This window comes from Hyalella azteca, unplaced genomic scaffold (assembly GCF_000764305.2).
Source record: "Hyalella azteca isolate HAZT.00-mixed unplaced genomic scaffold, Hazt_2.0.2 contig8055, whole genome shotgun sequence".
Lineage (NCBI taxonomy): Eukaryota > Metazoa > Arthropoda > Malacostraca > Amphipoda > Hyalellidae > Hyalella > Hyalella azteca.
This window is the reverse complement of record NW_025938161.1, coordinates 17,636-38,058: the sequence shown is the minus strand read 5'-3', so window position 1 is coordinate 38,058 and position 20,423 is coordinate 17,636. Positions and strand designations below refer to the sequence as shown.

At 39.6% G+C, this 20,423-nt stretch overlaps 2 protein-coding genes across 2 annotated transcripts; one reads left to right on the top strand and one right to left on the bottom strand.

Annotated features, from left to right (window-relative positions):
- Positions 1-198: 198 nt before the first annotated feature.
- LOC108667809 (myb-like protein AA) lies at positions 199-8,074 on the bottom strand. Its single transcript, XM_018154879.2, has 5 exons — positions 7,989-8,074; positions 4,530-6,112; positions 3,852-3,893; positions 3,372-3,483; positions 199-2,959 (listed from the first exon to the last, which is right to left on the bottom strand). Exons 2-5 carry the CDS (start codon positions 6,093-6,095, stop codon positions 2,907-2,909), a joined length of 1,773 nt encoding a protein of 590 aa, XP_018010368.1. The 5' UTR covers positions 6,096-6,112; positions 7,989-8,074; the 3' UTR covers positions 199-2,906.
- A 2,809-nt stretch (positions 8,075-10,883) lies between these two features.
- LOC108667806 (palmitoyltransferase ZDHHC6) lies at positions 10,884-20,263 on the top strand. The gene is given in 10 exon segments (XM_047881472.1): positions 10,884-11,266; positions 13,374-13,484; positions 14,608-14,753; positions 16,249-16,333; positions 17,125-17,300; positions 17,302-17,386; positions 18,020-18,228; positions 19,078-19,212; positions 19,754-19,837; positions 20,255-20,263. Coding segments are annotated over 10 exon segments (1,095 nt in total). The 5' UTR covers positions 10,884-11,211.
- Positions 20,264-20,423: the final 160 nt, after the last annotated feature.

The following is a 20,423-nucleotide window of genomic DNA, read 5'->3' as shown; positions in this document are numbered from 1 at the left end:
GGCCTTGAAAGTCCCCAAGCGTGGGTGATGAGGGACTTAATGAGGGCCTTGAAAGTCACCAAGCGAGTGAGCTGGGGTTTGTTCTGGGGGAGCACCGGGGGTTTGCCTTGGCCCTTGGGGGTGTAAAGGGGTTTACCCTGGGGGACTCTCCCCCCCCCATGTGGGGTTAACAGCGCTTGGGGTAAATAAAAGGCTCAAGTTAACGACTTTTTACTGAAGTTTTGTACTGTTTTTTATCACGTTTTCGGGCTGAAGAAAAGCGACTTCGAACGATCGTTTATAATTAAATCTAAATTAATTAATTTATATACCATTACTAACTTATAACTATTTACTGATGACGATTAAACTATTTAAATAGAATTATTAATTACATTTTTATGTTATTTTATCGAGGATAGCTATACTTAATGTCTATTATAGATCAGACGTGATAGAGATACACATAGTTTATAGATCGTTAAAACGTGATTTGAATACATAATAAAATTGTTCACGCATCACAATAGATTAAAATGGCTACAGAAACATCCTGAATAAACTATTAACTCAGTTTTGATTCATTTTCGCGGTTATTTTAATACACTAATAATCTATTCTCGTACCGGAAGCGTTTCAATTCAATGGACAAAACTCCAATAGATTAAAATCATTCATTGTAAAAACCAATATAATGATGATCTAGGATAGTCTATACATAGTCTCTTGGGTGCTTAGGCTAGTGAACGCATAGCCTATTAATTGGTTTAGACTATTTAGGTACAGCATAGATGATGAGACCTTGGCTTTGGTTAGAGGAGGCTAATAGGCTATGTGTAGGCTATACAGTCTATGTATAGGCTATACAGGCTATGTATAGGCTATACAGGCGATGTATAGGCTATACAGGCGATGTATAGGCTATACAGGTTATGTATAGGCTATACAGGCTATGTATAGGCTATACAGGCTATGTATAGGCTATACAGGCTATGTATAGGCTATACAGGCTATGTATAGGCTATACAGTCTATGTATAGGCTATACAGGCTATGTATAAGCAGATGATACGAAGTGTCGTATCCTAGATACGTTTGAATGCATAGACTAATGCGTGGCTATAATACGTATGCATAGTTTAATATAATACAAAATAGACACAATTTCACGGTACATAACTCACAGTACAGTCGAAAATAGATTAATAATCTATACGATACTTGCAATATATAACTAAAATAAATTCGTTTATTTATTTACAGGAAAATTCGAATTCCGTATATAAACTATAGACAAAATATTTTAAATTAAAATAAGATAATTTTTGCCATATGCATAGACTATACATAGATGCTCTCTAGATGAACGTGTTGTACTATGTACTATAGATTGTTTGATTAGGTTTCTAGAGTTATAGAAAATAGGAGAAATGAATAGTGTTTCTAGTGAAGTCATGGCTAGATGAACGTATCCTAGATAAAGACCCGCTAGAACGCACCAAATGCTAGACATTATTACTAGATACAGTAGACGAGACGAATATCTAGGGAAAATTATCTAGGTGAATGAAGCGTGATAGGTTTATCTAGAACGGAGCAATCAAACTAGGCATACTATATACCACAGCTCATAGCACTAGACATTCTCTAGTGCAAGAAGTAGTATCGAGACCATCTAGAAATTCAAGCTCACTTGCACTAGGCGAGGGATAGGTACTAGTACTAGATCTAGAATGTGTGCCCTAGAGGCTACGCTAGAAGTGACGGCTGGATAAGATGGCTTGTTGCTAGATGTGTTTTTCTAGATGACGATCTGTACAGACATGAACACCTACCTAGTAAACTTCTAGTTTGGAACTACCACCTAGAGAAATTATCGTCTAGATAAGCGGCTTAAAGACCGTGTGTGCGTACAGGCATTAAATCAAAGCAAAAAACGTACACATAGAGATACGTACACAAAAAACGTACGTGTACACACACAAAAAAACGTACACGGAAGGCAGTCGGGCAGTGACTGTTTAAAAGGGGGGGGGGGTTAACCCCCTCCATCATCACATAATGACCCCCCTGAATAGTATTCATTACTTGAAGAGGGTATTTTCAACCCCCTTACATTTTCAACCCTCACATTTTCTTTCAACCCTCACATTTTCAACCCTCACATTTTCCACCCTCACATTTCAACCCTCACATTTTCAACCCATCCACATTTTCAACCCGCACATTTCTAACCCTCACATTTTCAACCCCTTTACATTTACTCCCATTGCCGTATTTAATTTCTTCATTGCCGAGTCTTAAAATAGATAATATACATAAAATAATAAAAATACATTTTCGTCTATTGCGAGAATTGATTCTTGTCTACATTTATATAGAAAAAATTCTCCCTATTACTCCAACATAGCATAAAATAACATGGCTACTCTACTACTCAATGCACGAATTATTCAAATAAAGTGCGTCAATATTCGGACAACATGATGCCTTAGTTTTATGAGTGTGCGAATTGACTTGGATGAGCGATGTACCGCGTGACCTCTCCAGCCAGTGTGGCTTTGGCCACTGTCGAGGGATGGTGTGTGACGCTCCGCGTTATTTATAAAAAAACTTAAAGTTTGTTCTTGGCCTCATATGTTCAGAGTAGTTAAAGATAAGAGTAACTTTGATTGAAAAGAGTGTTTATGAGACCGACTATGTATACTGCATTCATGCTAAATACATATGAATGATTTAAGTCTAGCATATGGCTGAATGCTTCAAGAAGAAACTGGCTGAATAGCTTAGGTCTTAGGCTGAATTAAGTCTTAAATAGCCAAACAGGCTGGCTGCGGCTGGCTAGCTGCTTGGCTAAGCAGGCTGGCTGTACGGCTGGCAAGCTGGCTGCATAGCTTAGCAGGCTGCCTGTACGGATGGTTGCTTGGCTTAGCAGGCTGGCTGTACGGCTGGCAGGGTGAGGTTGGTGTACGACAACAATCCTGCAACGAAGAAACAAAATCAAAAACAACTTCGTGGCAAATAAACATAATAATATATTAATTACAGAGTGGTCCAGTGGTTACAGTTCAGAGCACCAGGATTGGTTCACAGTCTCGGGCATGATCCCATCTACCTGCTAAAGTTCTGGTCAAATTTGCGAAGAAACCGAGATATTTTGCACAGCAGAATTGGGGTAGTGAGTTGCGTGTTCGAGACCGCAACAAGCTGTGAATATTCTGCAATGTTAAGAATCGGCGATAGGCCTACGGCCTACTAAACGCTGAAACCGCAGTTATTTTATATTAATATACGATTATCTTTAATTAGGCATAAGTTTTTAATTTGTCCCAACTTGTGATGGTGAGGCTCACCAGTGACGGTGGTGAGGTCCTGCAGGGTGGTGAGGCTCACCTGTGGTGGCGGTGAGGCCCTGCAGGGTGGTGAGGCCCTGTAGGAGGCCATCACTCTCAGCTCGCAGCGTCACCAACAGGACACCACACAACACTCGTGCCGTCACCATCACCTGCACGGCAGGAGTGATGAACGGGGTGATGTTAAGAGTGGTGAGGTTGACAATGATGAAGGTGGTGTATAATGAATAAGAATTCATCATAAATCCATCACCTACTGAACACAAACACATTATTTTGCTCATGATATATCGAGTATATGCACTCAATGTTTGTCATGGGTCAATAAAATTTATTTTGATCTTACAGTTACAAATATAACAGTATATAATACTGTTATAATAATATAATATTACTGTATATATAATAAATATATACTGTGTTAATAATACAACTATGTAACCATGTAAATATCTTACAATATTTATATGGTTACAGTTACAAATATTGCACAATATCTACACTGTTGACCACCACTCACCTGGTTGCCGTTGTACAGCCCCGACCACTGCTGACTGTCAGACTGTCGGGGTGGACGACACAAGGTTACAGTCATGCCCTGTTCTCACTCAGAAACATTAATGTGTAATATTGACCACATACTGACGCACTTTATCCACGTTTTATGCACTTTATCCACTGATACGCCCTTTTGTTTGATACGCCCGTAGCACTGATACGCCCGTTTGCACGTTTTACATTGTATAGTTGTTTTTATATATATATATGGGCATTTCATACATTCATTTTTATGGGTAAATGCATCATGCATGATTGTATATTTAACGCTTGTGATTGTGTCAAATGAATTCAAGCGACCAGGATTAACAGCTTATACAAAAAATATAATAAATATAATTTAAATATAAATAATAATATATTAAAAGGCAAAAATACTACGACTAATAGTGAAAACTTGGTCACCGACGGTAGCTCTCCTTAATAAACCTTTAGGCACGAATAACATTAACTTCAGTTTTTTCTCCATAGAAAAAGGTTTACCCTTTTGTCTACCGACGGAACTTCTCATTAATAGGATTTTAGGTACGAATAGCACAAACAACGGTTAAATTTTCAATAGACAAAGGATTAAAATAAAAAAATGATTTAAATACAACATTAAAATATAAAGGAATAAAATATAAATGTATTGCCATACCTTGCCGGCTTCAGTGACAGGGCTGAAGCCAAGGGCAGTGAGCTTCTCCCCGAAGTCGTCTTTTCCGACATACTTGCGGGTGACCACAACCTTCTTCTTCTTCTGCGGGTTGGTGCAGGTGGGGGTAGGGCAGGCAGTCACCCCGCCGTCGTTGCCGGGGATGGTTGTGTCACTTTTGCTCGTGTTAGTTTGTTGCTTGTTGCCTTTCTTGTTTTTCTTACCTTTCGATTTCTTGGATTGTTCTGAAGTTGGTTCCTTGGTCGCTGTTTCGAGTTCATCTTTGTTTGCGTTGCTATCGACACGTGGAAGGTTTTGGTCTATACTATCACTAATGTTAACACTATCGTCTTTGGTATCGGCATTTCCACTAGAACCTTCGTCTTTTAGATCACTGCTTCTACGATCGTCAGTGTCTTCATCGTCAAATTCGCCACTATCCTCGTCAAAAGAATGTATGGCTAGAGCATCGTCTCTACTGATAAGGTAGAACTGGTCTTCTGTGTCAGAACCACAATGTGACCAGCCATCTACACTGATCACTTCCCAGTTGGTGTCGTCCAGTTCTAGTTCGCTCAGAACTTCAGGGTCAATGCCACCGAGCAACGTGCCTATCGAATTTATTTTACTCGATGCCACTTCTTGCTGGTCGGCAGATATTGAAGTGCGTGCAGTACGCATTACTATGGGGTCCTGTGGGACCAGAGGTGTATCGTGGGGGATCAGAAAGGTTTCTTGTGGGCTCAGAGGGGTTTCCTGTGGGATCAAAGGAGTTTTCTGCGGGCTCAAAGGGTTTTCCTGTGGGTTCAAAGGGGTTGCCTGCGGGTTCAAAGAGGTTTCTTTAGGGATAATACTGGTTCCTTTTGGAATCGTTAGGGTTTCTTGTTTCGTCTGAGATTGAGATTTTGGACCCAGCTGAGTTTCTGAGAGTACCATCTGGGCTTCGGTTGGCATCAGCTGGGTATCTTGAGGGGGCGTCTGGGATGCAGATTGAGGTTTTGGTATCAGCTGAGTTGGGTTAGGTGTCATCTGGGTTGGCGATGGAGGTTTTCCACTAGCATCCACCGACTTCCATCTCTCGTCGGGGGAGTTTTCTCGAATGGCATCTTTGATGGCAAAGTCCATCTGCTCGCGCAAACTTTGCACGTCATTTTCCTCTGCGATTTGATCAAGTTTGCCGCCAAGTTCACAAATATTTTCCTTATTGTTCTTGTTGCTGACGACATCAGCGTAATGAAGCATACGAGTCACCTGAGGACTGGACAGTTTACCGCTTTTCTTCCCACCGAAAAGGGCGTGGAACTCATTTATATTAGCCTTCGATCTCTTGCTCCTTAGCTGCTGCTGGGACTTGATTAGGCCTTTAGGCTTGACACTCGAGTCCTTAAGGGCATCGGCTATCTGTCTTTTCATCTCATTGGGATCGAAGTAGGACTCCAAGGCTTTAGGTTCCTCAGGGATGATCAAGGACACACCGCTTATGGCTACCGTATCAGCAGGATTGTTAGAGTTGTTGTTGTCGTTGGCGTTGTTGTTGTTGTTGTTCTTGGAGCGGCAGCGTTTGGGCATCGTGAGTTGGGGGCAACCTGCAAGAAATCAAACTGATAAATATCTGTTATAATGATAAATATAATAAATATAATGATAAATAAATATACCATTTATAAGATGAATTAATATAGTGAAAGCGGAAGAATCTGTTTCTTTAGGTCAACTTTCCAAGATTTGATGACATATAGAGATAAAAAATTATAGGAAATCGTGAATGTTATTCCACGACACGAATTTGTTATAGCAGTACACCAGCAGTGCCAGCACACCGCGCGTCTGGCAGGTGTTGCGGAAGCTCAAGAATATCCTTGACCGACACGCGGGGAGGAGGGGGTGGGGTGTACACCCTAACGACCTCACTTGAACTCTTGTCCTGAAAGCAACACTACAACAGCAACAACAACAGCAGCAGCAACAGCAACATCAACAACAGCAGCAACAGCAACATCGTCTTAACCCATAATCAGGAGACGCCGTTAATCAGCAATTAACCACTTACACCAGCAGCTAATTAGTAGTATCTGGTAACAAGACAAGGGCCTTTTTACATATTTCACTTCACTTCGTAAAGATATAATATAATAACAGTTATACACAAAAAGTTACCAGTTAACAGTTATGATAACAAAAAGTTATCATTGTTTTCGTGTCATCGCGCACACTAGACAAGTGATAACAGCGTTGCAACAGCAAGAGCTTATCAGTTGCAGATAAGACGCGGTCAGACACCTCTTACCTCTTGCTTAACGCATCTTATCTTAGCGTATACGGGCCTATACGGGGTTTGTTTATACGGGTCTATACGGGGATTGTTTACACGGGCCTATACGGGGTTTGTTTACACGGGCCTATACGGGGTTTGTTTACACGGGCCTATACGGGGTTTGTTTACACGTGCCTATACGGGGTTTATTTACACGGGCCTGTACGGGGTTTGTTTACATGGGCCTATACGGGGTTTGTTTACACGGGCCTATACGGGGTTTGTTTACACGCGCCTATACGGGGTTTGTTTACACGCGCCTATACTGGGTTTGTTTATACGGGCCTATACGGGGTTTGTTTACACGGGCCTATACGGGGGTTTGTTTACACGCTCCTATACGGGGTTTGTTTACACGGGCCTATACGGTGTTTGTTTATACGGGCCTATACGTTTTTTTTCACGGGTCTATACGGGTTTTGTTTACACGGGCCTATACGGGGTTTGTTTACACGGGGCTATACGGGGTGTGTTTACACGGGCCTATACGGGGTGTGTTTACACGGGCCTATACGGGGTTTGTTTACACGGGGCTATACGGGGTTTGTTTACACGGGCCTAAACGGAGTTTGTTTACACGGGCCTATGCGGGGTTTGTTTACACGGGCCTAAACGGAGTTTGTTTACACGGGGCTATACGAGGTTTGTTTACACGGGCCTATACGAGGTTTGTTTACACAGGCCTATACGGGGTTTGTTTACACGGGCCTATACAGGGTTTGTTTACACGTACGCACCAAAACATTACCTCAATAGTGAGAGGTCATCAACTTACGCACCAAAACATTACGAGAGCGCGGGAAGTTTACTTTTAACCAAAGTTCCAAACAGGAAACGTCCCTTTAAGTAGCTTAAAGACAAACACTAAGAGTAATATTCTTTTAAATGAAATGTTTTGAATATCAGAGGTTATTTTAACAAAACTGAGGTCTCTAGGAGGCTGAATGTAAAGGGTAATGCGCAGTGAGAGATATGCAGTTGCTCTCTCTTTGTTGTGTCGTAAATATAGGTCTGGGATAGGAGGGGCATAGCGTCAGCTGATCACTTGACGCTAGTGAATATTTAAACATTTTGTGGTTCCAAGTCATGCAAATAACGTAGTTCACAATTTTAGTATACTAAAAAATCATTTCATGTAATATTATTACCTGATATTATCACCAAACGTGTGATATTGAAGTGGGGTTGGCGTTAGTTTGTAGAGCTAGTGAACGTACAACCACACGTAACTCTGTCGTCAGTAACACTGAGCTAAGAATTGCGTACTGTTGTGGGGCAGACAGCTGGGCGCCGTAGTATGTGCGAGATTTAACACCTGCAACTCGCAAGTCCAAAAATGAGTCATTCTTTTTTATTAACAATATGATTGATAAACCAATTTGATAAGCATAATGATGGAGTATTATGCACTCGAGAATAATTTGGAACAATAATAGTTTTTGTTGATTGATAACACAAAATAAAAATGTTTGAGATGACTGTTTCATGCTTTTAAAATTAGACAATAGATGTCGCTTTGAACATTTTAAAAACATCCTCTCTCATGAATAAACATGCGCAGATGTTCAGCTAAAGAGTACAGTATGATATACGTGTTATTACACGCACACATATCAGTTTAGTATGAAAGAACAACTTTGTCTAGCAGACTAACAAAAAAATCGTTCGCAAAATTCAAAGGTTATGTCAGTGTGAGCTTCCGTCACGCGAGTTGTCAGTCGTGACCTTGAGTATTCAATGGGCAAGATTATACGGAACTGCGTGATCTCGTACACTCGTTATATTGATCTTCTGTTAGTACAAATAGCAACATTTTATATAATCATCTCAATTTCAGGTCAAATTTGAAAATTATTTCGCAATAATCACTAATAATTGGGATACTATAAGAATAAATGTGAGTTTAGGCATATGTAATTTTAAATTTAATATAAAGGAAGTGTGTTAGTCTCGTTCATAGTACCTTTTTGCTAAATCTAGTACATTTGGTAATGGGAAAAAGTCCGTTGTATTTACAGCGTTAGCGTCATTCTGCGAATACTTCTAAAAGGCCTGCCAAAAGCTAACATGAGAATAAATGCAGGCAGTATGACCTTGATGCGGTCCTGCTTGAGAAGTCGTTACAGGATGATGCAATCAGGAATAAAAAAAATTAATATTGATATGAAACTTTTCGAGAAATATATCAATAAAAGAAATATTCAATTTATGCGGTTACGAATTTAATATATCTATGAAAAATTTCGAGATATATATTAATTAAGTAAAATATTCAATTTATGTGGTAATGAATTTATTATTGAAAAGAAACTTTTAATGAAAAAAATGACCAGCTACGTATATAAAAGGAAACTGTTTCCACTGATTTTAAAATCTTGTCATTAAATCTCGAAATCAACTCGTTCAACTTGAACTAATATCTTATATATATTCCACAAATCAATTCTACAATTCTATACAGCGAAAATTGATGACCGAAGTTAAAACGCGATCCAAAGAGAATATGGCATCAATTTAAATCAAGATTAAGCAAATTAGCGAAAGATACCTAAACTGTGAGTAATCATCGCTCAACTTAAATTAAATAAATTCCTCAAATCAATTATATAGAGTGAAAATTGATAACTGAAGTTACAACGTGATCCAAAAAGAATAAGGCATCATTTTAGATCAAGATTCATTAAATCAGTGAATGAAATTTAAACTTTGAGTACTCAGAAGTATCAGAAAAAATGTCATAAATACACAGAAATCTCATACTGTGTTGTCGACATTTTACGAAGTCGAGAAAATTTCCTCGGAACTACGTAATAAGACGGTGTGATTAGAGTGATATTTGCTTGCCAAGTCGGTGCGCATTTATGCGTAACTTGTACGCCATGGGAACTTGCTGTGAGTTCGAGTAAAAAATTAGTTAAACGCACTGTTTTGATCACCAATAATAAGGTTATATCAGTCGATACCCAAGAGTTTCTCGCATTTAATATAGATAACCATATTATAGAGCAATACGTAGGAAACTACGCAACAATAATAGATTAAATTTCTTTCCGACTAAATAACTTTAACAGGGTTTATCTCTACTTTTTACAACACTTCTCTTTAACTTCACTTCTTGTTTGTCTGTCTGTCTGCTACAAATCTTGTAATCTAAATTTAATACACTTCTACTTATCCTATCGATCTGAAATTTTGTACACTTGTGTAAAGTTGGAGAAAATGCATGAATCAAATGTCAAAATAAAAGATTTTAAAAATTAAATAAAAAAATTTTTTTTCAATATTAAAAAAATTGAAAAAATAATTTTGTCAGCTCCAAATCTTATAACTGATATCTGACACACTTTTACCTGTCTGATTGATCTGAAATTTTGCACACTTGTGTGTGAATCAATTAATAGAATAAATAATTTTAAAAAAAATTATATATATTAAAAATTTATATATTAAAAAAATTGAAAAACTAATTTTTTAATTTGAAAATTAAATGAGAAATTCATTGTACATTTGTAAGATTGGAGACACTGGATTCTTTGGAAGTGTTGTCTTTAAAAATTAATTTTTAAACGTATATTATTTCTATCCTTACCTCGAGCTGTCATGCCGCCCCAAATTGTACTGTATTACCTTCACTCACCTATGGCTGATTTAATATTAATATATTAATTCAGTCATGCGCTCACCGACCTTACTTTCCACTATTGCTTCACAAAAAAATTTAAATAAATTTGTCGCCTCGCAGTTAGCTCATGTCACCACTGCTTAAATTCTGACAAAGGTAATAGAGGTCGTTTATATAAATGATATATTTTTGAAAACTCAATTGTAAAGTTTTATTCACATTTTAATTATTAATAACTTTATTGTAAAGTTTATTACTTAGCCTGCAATAAAATTAATTTAAATTTGTTAATGCCATGTATTATGCACATCGTGAATTAGAATGAATCAGATTTCGAATATGCCTCATCGAATTACCGCTTTGCTCATCTGTGTCCCGCTCATTACTGCAAGCAATTGACATTCTAAATTGTGCTCAACGTCGAAGTTGTAAACAAAACTTCCACTTCCCAATGCAGCCTGATAGACGTCAGAGCTCAGGGGGGTGACTACGCGGTGTCCGCCACAAGTTTGAAACTGGACCAAAAATCCCATATCCTGTGCCAGTGTGCTGTGAATGTTGTGTCTTGATTAAACAAGTGACTTGTGTCAGGTTATTTATGGTGCTTTTAACAGTCATCATTTTATCCATTATGCGAAATTCAAGATCGCCGTCTGCCGTCTGGCTGAATTCAAAAGTAGACTAACTAGTTAAGGAATACTGTAAATTCTGTAATGGTAAATAGTTGTTTGAATAATTAAATTACTAGTATGCCGAAGTACGAATTATTAAGGATACTACACTGGGGACCATTAATTACTCTCTGTGAGTATAATATCATTAACAGCCACTGAGGCTGACTGAGCCACACTGAATCTGAATTCTGTAAGTTTTAGTCATTTTATTTTAAATTGGTGTCAGACAGTCAGAGCAGAGTGCAGACCTCTGATACCAAACATGGACAGAAGCCCTCCATGAAATGGACAAAATTACTTGTAAATTTGACCAAGTTTACTTGTTCTTATGGCCTTCTCTTAATTTCTTGAAAAAATATAAGAAAAATTGGATGTTTATATCTACTCTTATCCAATATTTTAAAAGGTTTTTGTTGCTTTATTTCCAGCTAATATTCCTAATTGCTATCCTGTCAATTCTGCTCAGAAATTATTTGGAAATTTCTCTACTAAATTTTGTAGTATCAGCACAGTAGTCATTGTCAACTGTCAAGTTGTGATGAACCAACATTAACTGATTTTTTTTTTGGAAATATTTGTAATAATAAAAGTAGGAAATTTGACAGAAGTCAAAAGCTATTGGTGAATCAGACAAAAATACAATCAATCTGGCCAATTTCACCTGTTCCTATGTCACTTTTTAAATTTCCTTGAAGGAAAATAAGAAGAACTGCTGATTTTAATCTGCAATTTTTGAAAATCACATGTGAAACTATGTCTATGAGGATAATTTTTACTTGCATTTTTAGAAAACTTCTGCTGAATATTCCAAAATCCAAATTGGGTTGATACTTGACTGTGATGACTGATGACATTGGTCCAATTTAGAATGTTCCAATCCAATCTGGAATGTTGAATATAATTTTAAAAATTATAGGTGAAAACTACTGTTTCAAAGGCAATTTAAAAAAATTGTAGGCAAAAATTTAGTTTTTTATTCTCAATGAAATAAATTAGTCAAGGTTCCTAAAAACAAATGAAAGCAATTACATACTTGTATGTTTTTGTCCTATTAATGTATGGCTTCTGCCCAATTTTCTAGAATGGATACAACTACAAATCTGTAATGTTAAGCATAACCATTTATAAATTACCTATAAATGTTATTCTTGTGTATGTAACTTTCAAGAATCATCAGCAAAAATGTGGTAATTTTCTAAACATTTCCCAAGAAAGTCAAGCAAAGGCCATAAGAATTGGTAAAATAGTCCACGCAGAAATGGCGTTTGTTTTTTTGTCACATTTGCAAGTGGCTTCTATCCAATTTTCTGATTCGGACTTTAACTCAACAAGAAAGTCAATTCAATTTTAGAAAATAGTTCTAATGGGCATGAAATATATTGACCTCCCAGCTGCAACTAAGGCTTACTTGCCATTTTCACAGCCCTGAAATTTCCACTAAATTACCTCCACTGTAACTTATAACAAAAGTGCTCAATCTGGCCATGAAAAACCAAATTTAGAAATAGCTTTCATTAGAGCTGCAAGATTTCACAAATATGTAGAAAAATGCAGTACTAGCACTATACTATACAGAGTTTGACAATTTTGTTCTCAAGATCAGATTTTTATTTTAAACTCGAAATTTTTCCATTATTAGTGAGGATTTGATGCCAGCATAGTGGAAAACAAGATTTTTTTGTCATCTTAACTATTGAGTTCCATAAGTGGGCTAGTAGGTATCATCAACACCAGCATTAAAATAGGTACATATTATATAGAATAAAGTGTAGAAAGGAAGTCTGGAAATTAGAATAAACTAGATTCTATACAATCTCTGTTGCTACAATGCTTGCTAGAATCAGCTAAACCTTCAAGAATTCTTTCCAAGAATATATGTTATGAGGCAGTCAAAGACAAATGTGTTGCTAAAGATTTTCTGTAGACATAGATTTTGATGACAATGATCTTGAGTTCATCGTCATGAGCATTTTCCTTTGCATTGATCGGGTGTTCATTATCATCTCATTGCTTTCAGGCATAATTGTGAGCATCTGACTTTGCAAAGTTCGTTATCATCTCACATGTTCCAGGTATCCTAATGATCATCTTATTTTGCAAAGTTCATCATCACATCACATGTTCCAGGTATCATAATGATCATCTTGCTTTACAAAGTTCATTATCATCTCACATGTTCCAGGTATCATCATGATCATCTTACTTTGCAAAGTTCATCATCACATCACATGTTCCAGGTATCATTGGAAGTATCTCCCTGTGCACCGTGTCCTGCCTCGGGCAATGGCACAACCATCGGGACGCTTTCCTCAACCTGGCCAGGACCGCCACGCAACTTGATGGTAGAGGCCAGCTGCATGATCATCGTAATTTAGACTATTCTCTATTTTGAAATATTGTTTTTTGTTAATATGCCTCATTTCTCTCTTTCATTCTAGTTGTTTACATGGATTTTTACAAATATCTAACATGTAGGATCAGTTTACATCATTAATGTTTCAATACAGTTAACATCATGAATGTTACAATACAGTTTTCATCATGAATTTTTCAGTACAGTTTACATCATGAATGTTTCAATACAGTTTACATCATGAATGTTAAACAGTTTACATCATGGATGTTTCAGTACAGTTTAAATAATGAATGTCTTAATATGTCTCATTTCTCTCTTTCATAGTAGTTGTTTATATGGATTTTTACAAATATCTAACGTGTAGGATCTGTTAAAGTTCTAATTTATAGGGAAAAAACTACTAATTGGCAAAACTGAAAGAGTAAATATGTAGATTTATAATTGTTATTTATGTTCCAGTTTGCTTTTTTGCAGTATGTTGAAGATCCACTGCCCTTGTCAAAAAATAAATACAAAAATATCCTTTAGTAAATTCTTCAATATATGCCTTATGAGCCTTTCAAATGTTGCAAATCTTTCATTAGTGCAAGGCCCCCTGTAAATAATTATTGCCTTTTCAGTATGGTCTCCAAGCCATCTTTGTAATAATCTATTACTATATAATTATCTATTACTAGGTATATCACCAAACAGGTACATATAAATGTGATTTATGTCTTATTGTAAGAACCATGGAAGCAGAGACCCATGCAGAGAGAATATCTTCTATCAATGTAGTGATATCTGCCTGAACCATGAAATGATATTACATCAATAATTTTTTTATAATTTGACATGAGTTATTATATGGCATATTGAATGTTTTAATTTGTAGTCTTACATGTAACATCAGTAATGCCGCTAGATGTAGACTCATGTTACACCCTGAATGTTTTTAGATGAACTGATACAAATTTACATCATGAGTGTTTCAGTACAGTTTATATCATGAATGTTTCAATACAGTTTACATCATGAATGTTTTAACACAGTTTACATCATGAATGTTTTAACACAGTTTACATCATGAATTAAATGTCTATAACAAGGAAATAAAAACATTTTAACTCCAACAGAGCGGAGTGAGCCAGACCGGACCGTGTGGAGCCTTGTGTCCCCGTACGTTCTGACGGTCTTCTTGTTGCTGTCCTCGGCCACGCTGTACTTCTACCTGCGGGCCATGTGGGGGGGCCCTGGGGCCGTGCCTGCTAACTGGGCCCCGGTAGGTTATGCTCCAAGGAGGGGGGCTTGGGGCCGCGCCTGCTAACTGGGCCCCGGTAGGTTATGCTCCAAGGAGGGGTCCCTGGGGCCGTGCCTGCTAACTGGGCCCCGGTAGGTTATGCTCCAAGGAGGGGGGCCCTGGGGCCGTGCCTGCTAACTGGGCCCCGGTAGGTTATGCTCCAAGGAGGGGGGCCCTTGCACTGGGCCCTATTTGATTATGCTTATGTGGCCCATTTGGAGTCTCATGATACATTTATTGCAAACTTTACTATACATCTTTCATTAGAATTAATTTCGTCTGAAGTATAAAAGTAGTTGTCTGAAGAAATAATTAAAACAACTGAAATAGAAATAGCAAAGAGACAAGTTGAATGAGATTCAACAAGTTAAATTGATTAGAAGTGTTATCAACATAATGTTATTGCAAATAATGTTTGTCAGATTCCAGAAGCCATTTTGGACAACATTGCGTACTCATGAAACTTATACATTTTTTATACAACATTGCTAAAGCCAAGCTTATTGAAACTTGATTTTCTGAGCTTCAATTTATTCGGCCTCGTGTTAGTCGTGACTCCTTTTAACTGCGAAGTGTTGAGTAACTGTCAAGTTCCACAGTTATTTTACACTAGCCCAGTTGTCATGATAACTGTGCAGTAACTGTCAAAGATACTGCGCATGAGCTGAATTACATCAATTGGCAGTATATGTGCAGTATTTGTACAGTATCAGTGTACTGGGCAGAGAGACCTACAAGACACGCAGTATATGTGCAGTATATGTACAGTATCAGTGTACTGTGCAGAGTGACCTACAGGACACGCAGTATATGTGCAGTATATGTGCAGCTGTCTCTTATACACATCTAACTAACTGACTAGGTACCCGACTAACTGACTACCCGACTAACTGACTACCCGACTAACTGACTACCCGACTAACTGACTACCCGACTAACTGACTACCTGACTAACTGACTACCTGACTAACTGACTACCCGTTCACAGCCGCTCAGACCTGACCATGTACTACATCGCTACCGCTGAAGTTAAGGTCCGACATCAATGTTACTGAGGCGGCTGCTCCAGACGTGGCTTTTAGTAAGCACATGAGATCAATGAAATGAACGCCCTTGCCCCCAGTTCTAACCCCCCTCACCCCCAGTACTTAACCCCCACCCCTCGCAGGTGGAGCAGCTGGAGCAAAAGTCCTCCAAGCGGGCGCGGGCTGTGCAGTGTGCGGTGGTGCGGGGCTACGGGGGGGCGTGGGTCCCCGTGACCCACGGGCTGTGTGTCCCCCTCCACCCCCCCTGCACCGACGACCCCCGCATACCACTCAGCGTGGGGGACACGGTCACCGTGACTCGCTGGAAGAAGTGGGTCAAGGGGGGAGAAGTGGGTCAAGGGGGGAGAAGTGGGTCAAGGGGGAGAAGTGGATCAAGGGGGGAGAAGTGGTCAGTATATGTACAGTATGTACAGTATCAGTGTACTGTGCAGAGTGACCTACAGGACACGCAGTATCTGCAGCACTGCAGCCTCTGCAGCGCCTACAAGCCTCCCAGAGCTCACCACTGCAGACAGTGTACGTTTATTATACATTATTATTTATTATATTATTATTATTATTATCTTAATTATATATTATATAATACTGTTAGATTATTGTATGCACTTTTATTGAATACAAGTAACATACACTGCAGATAGAGTATGTTTATTATTCATTATTATTATTAATTATATTCTATTCTGTGTATAATATTATTCTATATTGCAGTAACTATTGTTGTAATAGTTTGTTATTAGTATTAATACAATTTTTTATGTTAATGAAGTGTTATGTGTAATATTTTATGCTGGGTTATTTTATTACATAAAATATTTATTTGATTTATTATATGAAATAATGAATGTTGTTAATTTACCATTGATAAAAAATCAGAATTTTTTTGTATGGTTTAATTAATATTTAGCTGTGTATTATGACCATTAACTCAAAAGTCAACTAATTAATATCAATTATATTTAAGTGATCATTAGTAATTATGTTCATGTTCATCGCTTCATTGTATTTTGTCCACCAAAATGTCCGTCAATCGTCATGTCCGTCTGTCCGTCTGTCTGTCCGTCTGTCTGTCCATGTCTGTCTGTCTGTTAAATGTATTTTAACCATTATAATGTCTGCCAAAATGTCCACCACTAAACTGTATTTTGTCCACCAAAATGTCCGTCAATCTTCATGTCCGTCCGTCTGTCCGTTAAATGTATTTTAACCATTAAAATATCTGCCAAAATGTCCGCCACTAAACTGTTTTATCCGCAAAAATGTCCGCCAAAATGTCCATCCCTTGTACCAATAATTGTGTCCACCAGGTGGCCGCTGCATCCCTAAGATGGACCACCACTGTCCATGGATCAACAACTGTGTTGGCCATCAGAACCACGCGCACTTTGTCCTCTTCCTCCTGTCCGCCGTAGTCGGCTGCGCGGTGGCCACTTTTGTGCTGGCCCCGTCCGTCTACTGGGGCCTCTACAGGCGATGGTCAGTGTCTACTGGGCCTCCTGCGGGGCCTCTACAGGCGATGGTCAGTGTCCACCTGGCCCCGTCCGTCTACTGGGGCCTCTACAGGCGATGGTCAGTGTCCACTGGGCCTCTACAGGCGATGGTCAGTGTCCATCGGGCATCTTGTGGGGCCTCTACAATCGATGGTCAGTGTCCACCGGGCCATCGTTGTCCTGTGAGGCCTCTACTGGCGATGGTCAGTGTCCACCGGGCCATCGTTGTCCCTGTGAGGCCTCTACAGGCGATGGTCAGTGTCCACCGGGCCATTGTTGTCCCTGTGGGGCCTCTACAGGCGATGGTCAGTGTCCACCGGGCCACCATTGTCCTGTGGGGACTCTACAGGCGATGGTTAGTGTCCATCGGGCCATTGCTGTCCCTGTGGGGCCTCTACAGGCGATGGTCAGTGTCCACCGGGCCATCTTTGTCCCTGTGGGGCCTCTACAGGCGATGGTCAGTGTCCACCGGGCCATCGTTGTCTTCTGGGGCCTCTACAGGCGATGGTCAGTGTCCACTGGGCCATCGTTGTCTTCTGGGGCCTCTACAGGCGATGGTCAGTGTCTACTGGGCCATTGTTGTCCTGTGGGGCCTCTACAGGCGATGTTCAGTGTCCACTGGGCCTCCTGCGGGCCTCTACAGGCGATGGTCAGTGTCCACTGGGCCATCGTTGTCCCTGTGGGGCCTCCTCAACGTGTTGGTGCTGTGCAGGTACCTGCTGTATGGCCCAGGCCACGCGCCCGTCGTGCTGCTGTCCCTGTGGGGCCCTCAACGTGTTGGTGCTGTGCAGGTACCTGCTGTATGGCCCAGGCCACGCGCCCGTCGTGCTGCTCTCCCTGTGGGGCCTCCTCATCAACATGTTCGTGCTGGGCCTCGCCATTGGCGTCGTGCTCGCCGTGGGCCTCCTGCTATACTTCCAGGTCTTGTTATTGTTGTTATCTTACGGATAACTGAATATATACGAATATTGTTATCATGTTACTGATAACAATATACGAATAATGTTATCACTGCGAAGAAACTGCACCAGGTATTGTTATTGTTGTGGTTGTTGTTGTTATTGTTGTTTTTGGTGTTGTTTTTGTTATTAATATTCATATTATTATCTTTACGAATAACTGAATTTATATGAATTATGTTATCTTGTTGTTGATAACAATATACGTATATTTTTATCTATGCAAAAAACCGGCACCAGGTCTTGTTGTTGTTCTTATTATTGTAGCTTATTTCCAGCACTATTATTGTTGCTATTGTAGTCACCATTATTGGTTATAATAACAATTTATTGGTGTGAAATAGCGAGGAAAGTTCTTGCATTCATTGCAAATGTTCTGCTCTGCTTCCAAGTGTTGTTGTTGTTAATTATAAGTGACGTAACACTTCTATGTTATACGACTGATATTTCTTTATTTAATTACAAGTAACGCAACACTTATACGTTATACATTTAATATATTTAATTTAATTAGAAGTAACTTAACACTTATACGTTATACAATTGATATATTTAATATAATTATAAGTAACGCTATACTCGTGCCAGGCGCTTGGCGTGCTTTATAAGTAACGTAACACTTCTACATTATACAATTGATATTTCTTTATTTAATTATAAGTAACGTAACACATTTACGTTATACAATAATGACGCAACACTTTTACGTTGTACAATTAATATATTTAATTAATCATAAATAACTTAACACTTCTGCGTTATACAATTAATATATTTAATATAATGATAATTAACCCTTGACTGTTACCAGGTTCGCGCTGTGGTGCGCAACAGCACCGCCGTCGAGGACTGGATCCTGGAGAAGGCGAACCATCGACGCGCCGACGCCCGCCTCCCGCCCTTCACGTACCCGTACCACCTGGGCACGTGGAGCAACCTGCAGCAGGTACCTGTACCACCTGGGCACGTGGAGCAACCTGCAGCAGGTACCTGTACCACCTGGGCACGTGGAGCAACCTGCAGCAGGTACCCGTACCACCTGGGCACGTGGAGCAACCTGCAGCAGGTACCCGTACCACCTGGGCACGTGGAGCAACCTGCAGCAGGTACCTGTACCACCTGGGCACGTGGAGCAACCTGCAGCAGGTACCTGTACCACCTGGGCACGTGGAGCAACCTGCAGCAGGTACCCGTACCACCTGGGCACGTGGAGCAACCTGCAGCAGGTACCCGTACCACCTGGGCACGTGGAGCAACCTGCAGCAGGTACCTGTACCACCTGGGCACGTGGAGCAANCAGGTGTCAGCCAGTAACCTGCCCCTGTTTACAGGTGTCCCCCAGTAACCTGCCCTTGTTTACAGGTGTCCCCCAGTAACCTGCCCCTGTTTACAGGTGTCCCCCAGTAACCTGCCCCTGTTTACAGGTCTCCCCCAGTAACCTGCCCCTGTTTACAGGTCTCCCCCAGTAACCTGCCCCCTGTTTACAGGTGTTTGCAAACGTGTGGTGCACAGCGCCAGGAGACGGCATCTACTGGCCAGTACGTGAGGGCTGCACACAGTACACGCTTACTGTGAGTATATACTGTGTACTGTCTACACACGTGTTATTACTGCATCTTGTGTAGACTTACTGTGAGTGTCTACTGTGTACTGTCTACACATGTGTTATTACTGCATCTTGTATAGACTTACTGTGAGTATCTACTGTGTACTGTCTACACATGTGTTATTACCGCATCTTGTGTAGACTTACTGTGAGTATATACTGTGTACTGTCTACGCACTTGTTATTACTGCATCTTGTATAGACTTACTGTGAGTGTCTACTGTGTACTGTCTACACACGTGTTATTACTGCATCTTGTATAGACTTACTGTTAATAGTGTATTGTCACCGGGACTTGTATATTTAATATTTTTATGACTTGTATATTTAATATTGTATATGCAATTTGCAATATATAACAATCAGTTCATTAAAATATCAGATCACGTAGATAAAACCTAATTTTATATCAGTAAAGATCAGACTAAAAATAAATATCAGTTTACAATTTCAAACTAGAGTGATATTAGGTTCATGATCGAGAAACAGTTTAATAAATACTAACTGCCTACCCGACTAACTGACTACCCGACTAACTGACTACCCGACTA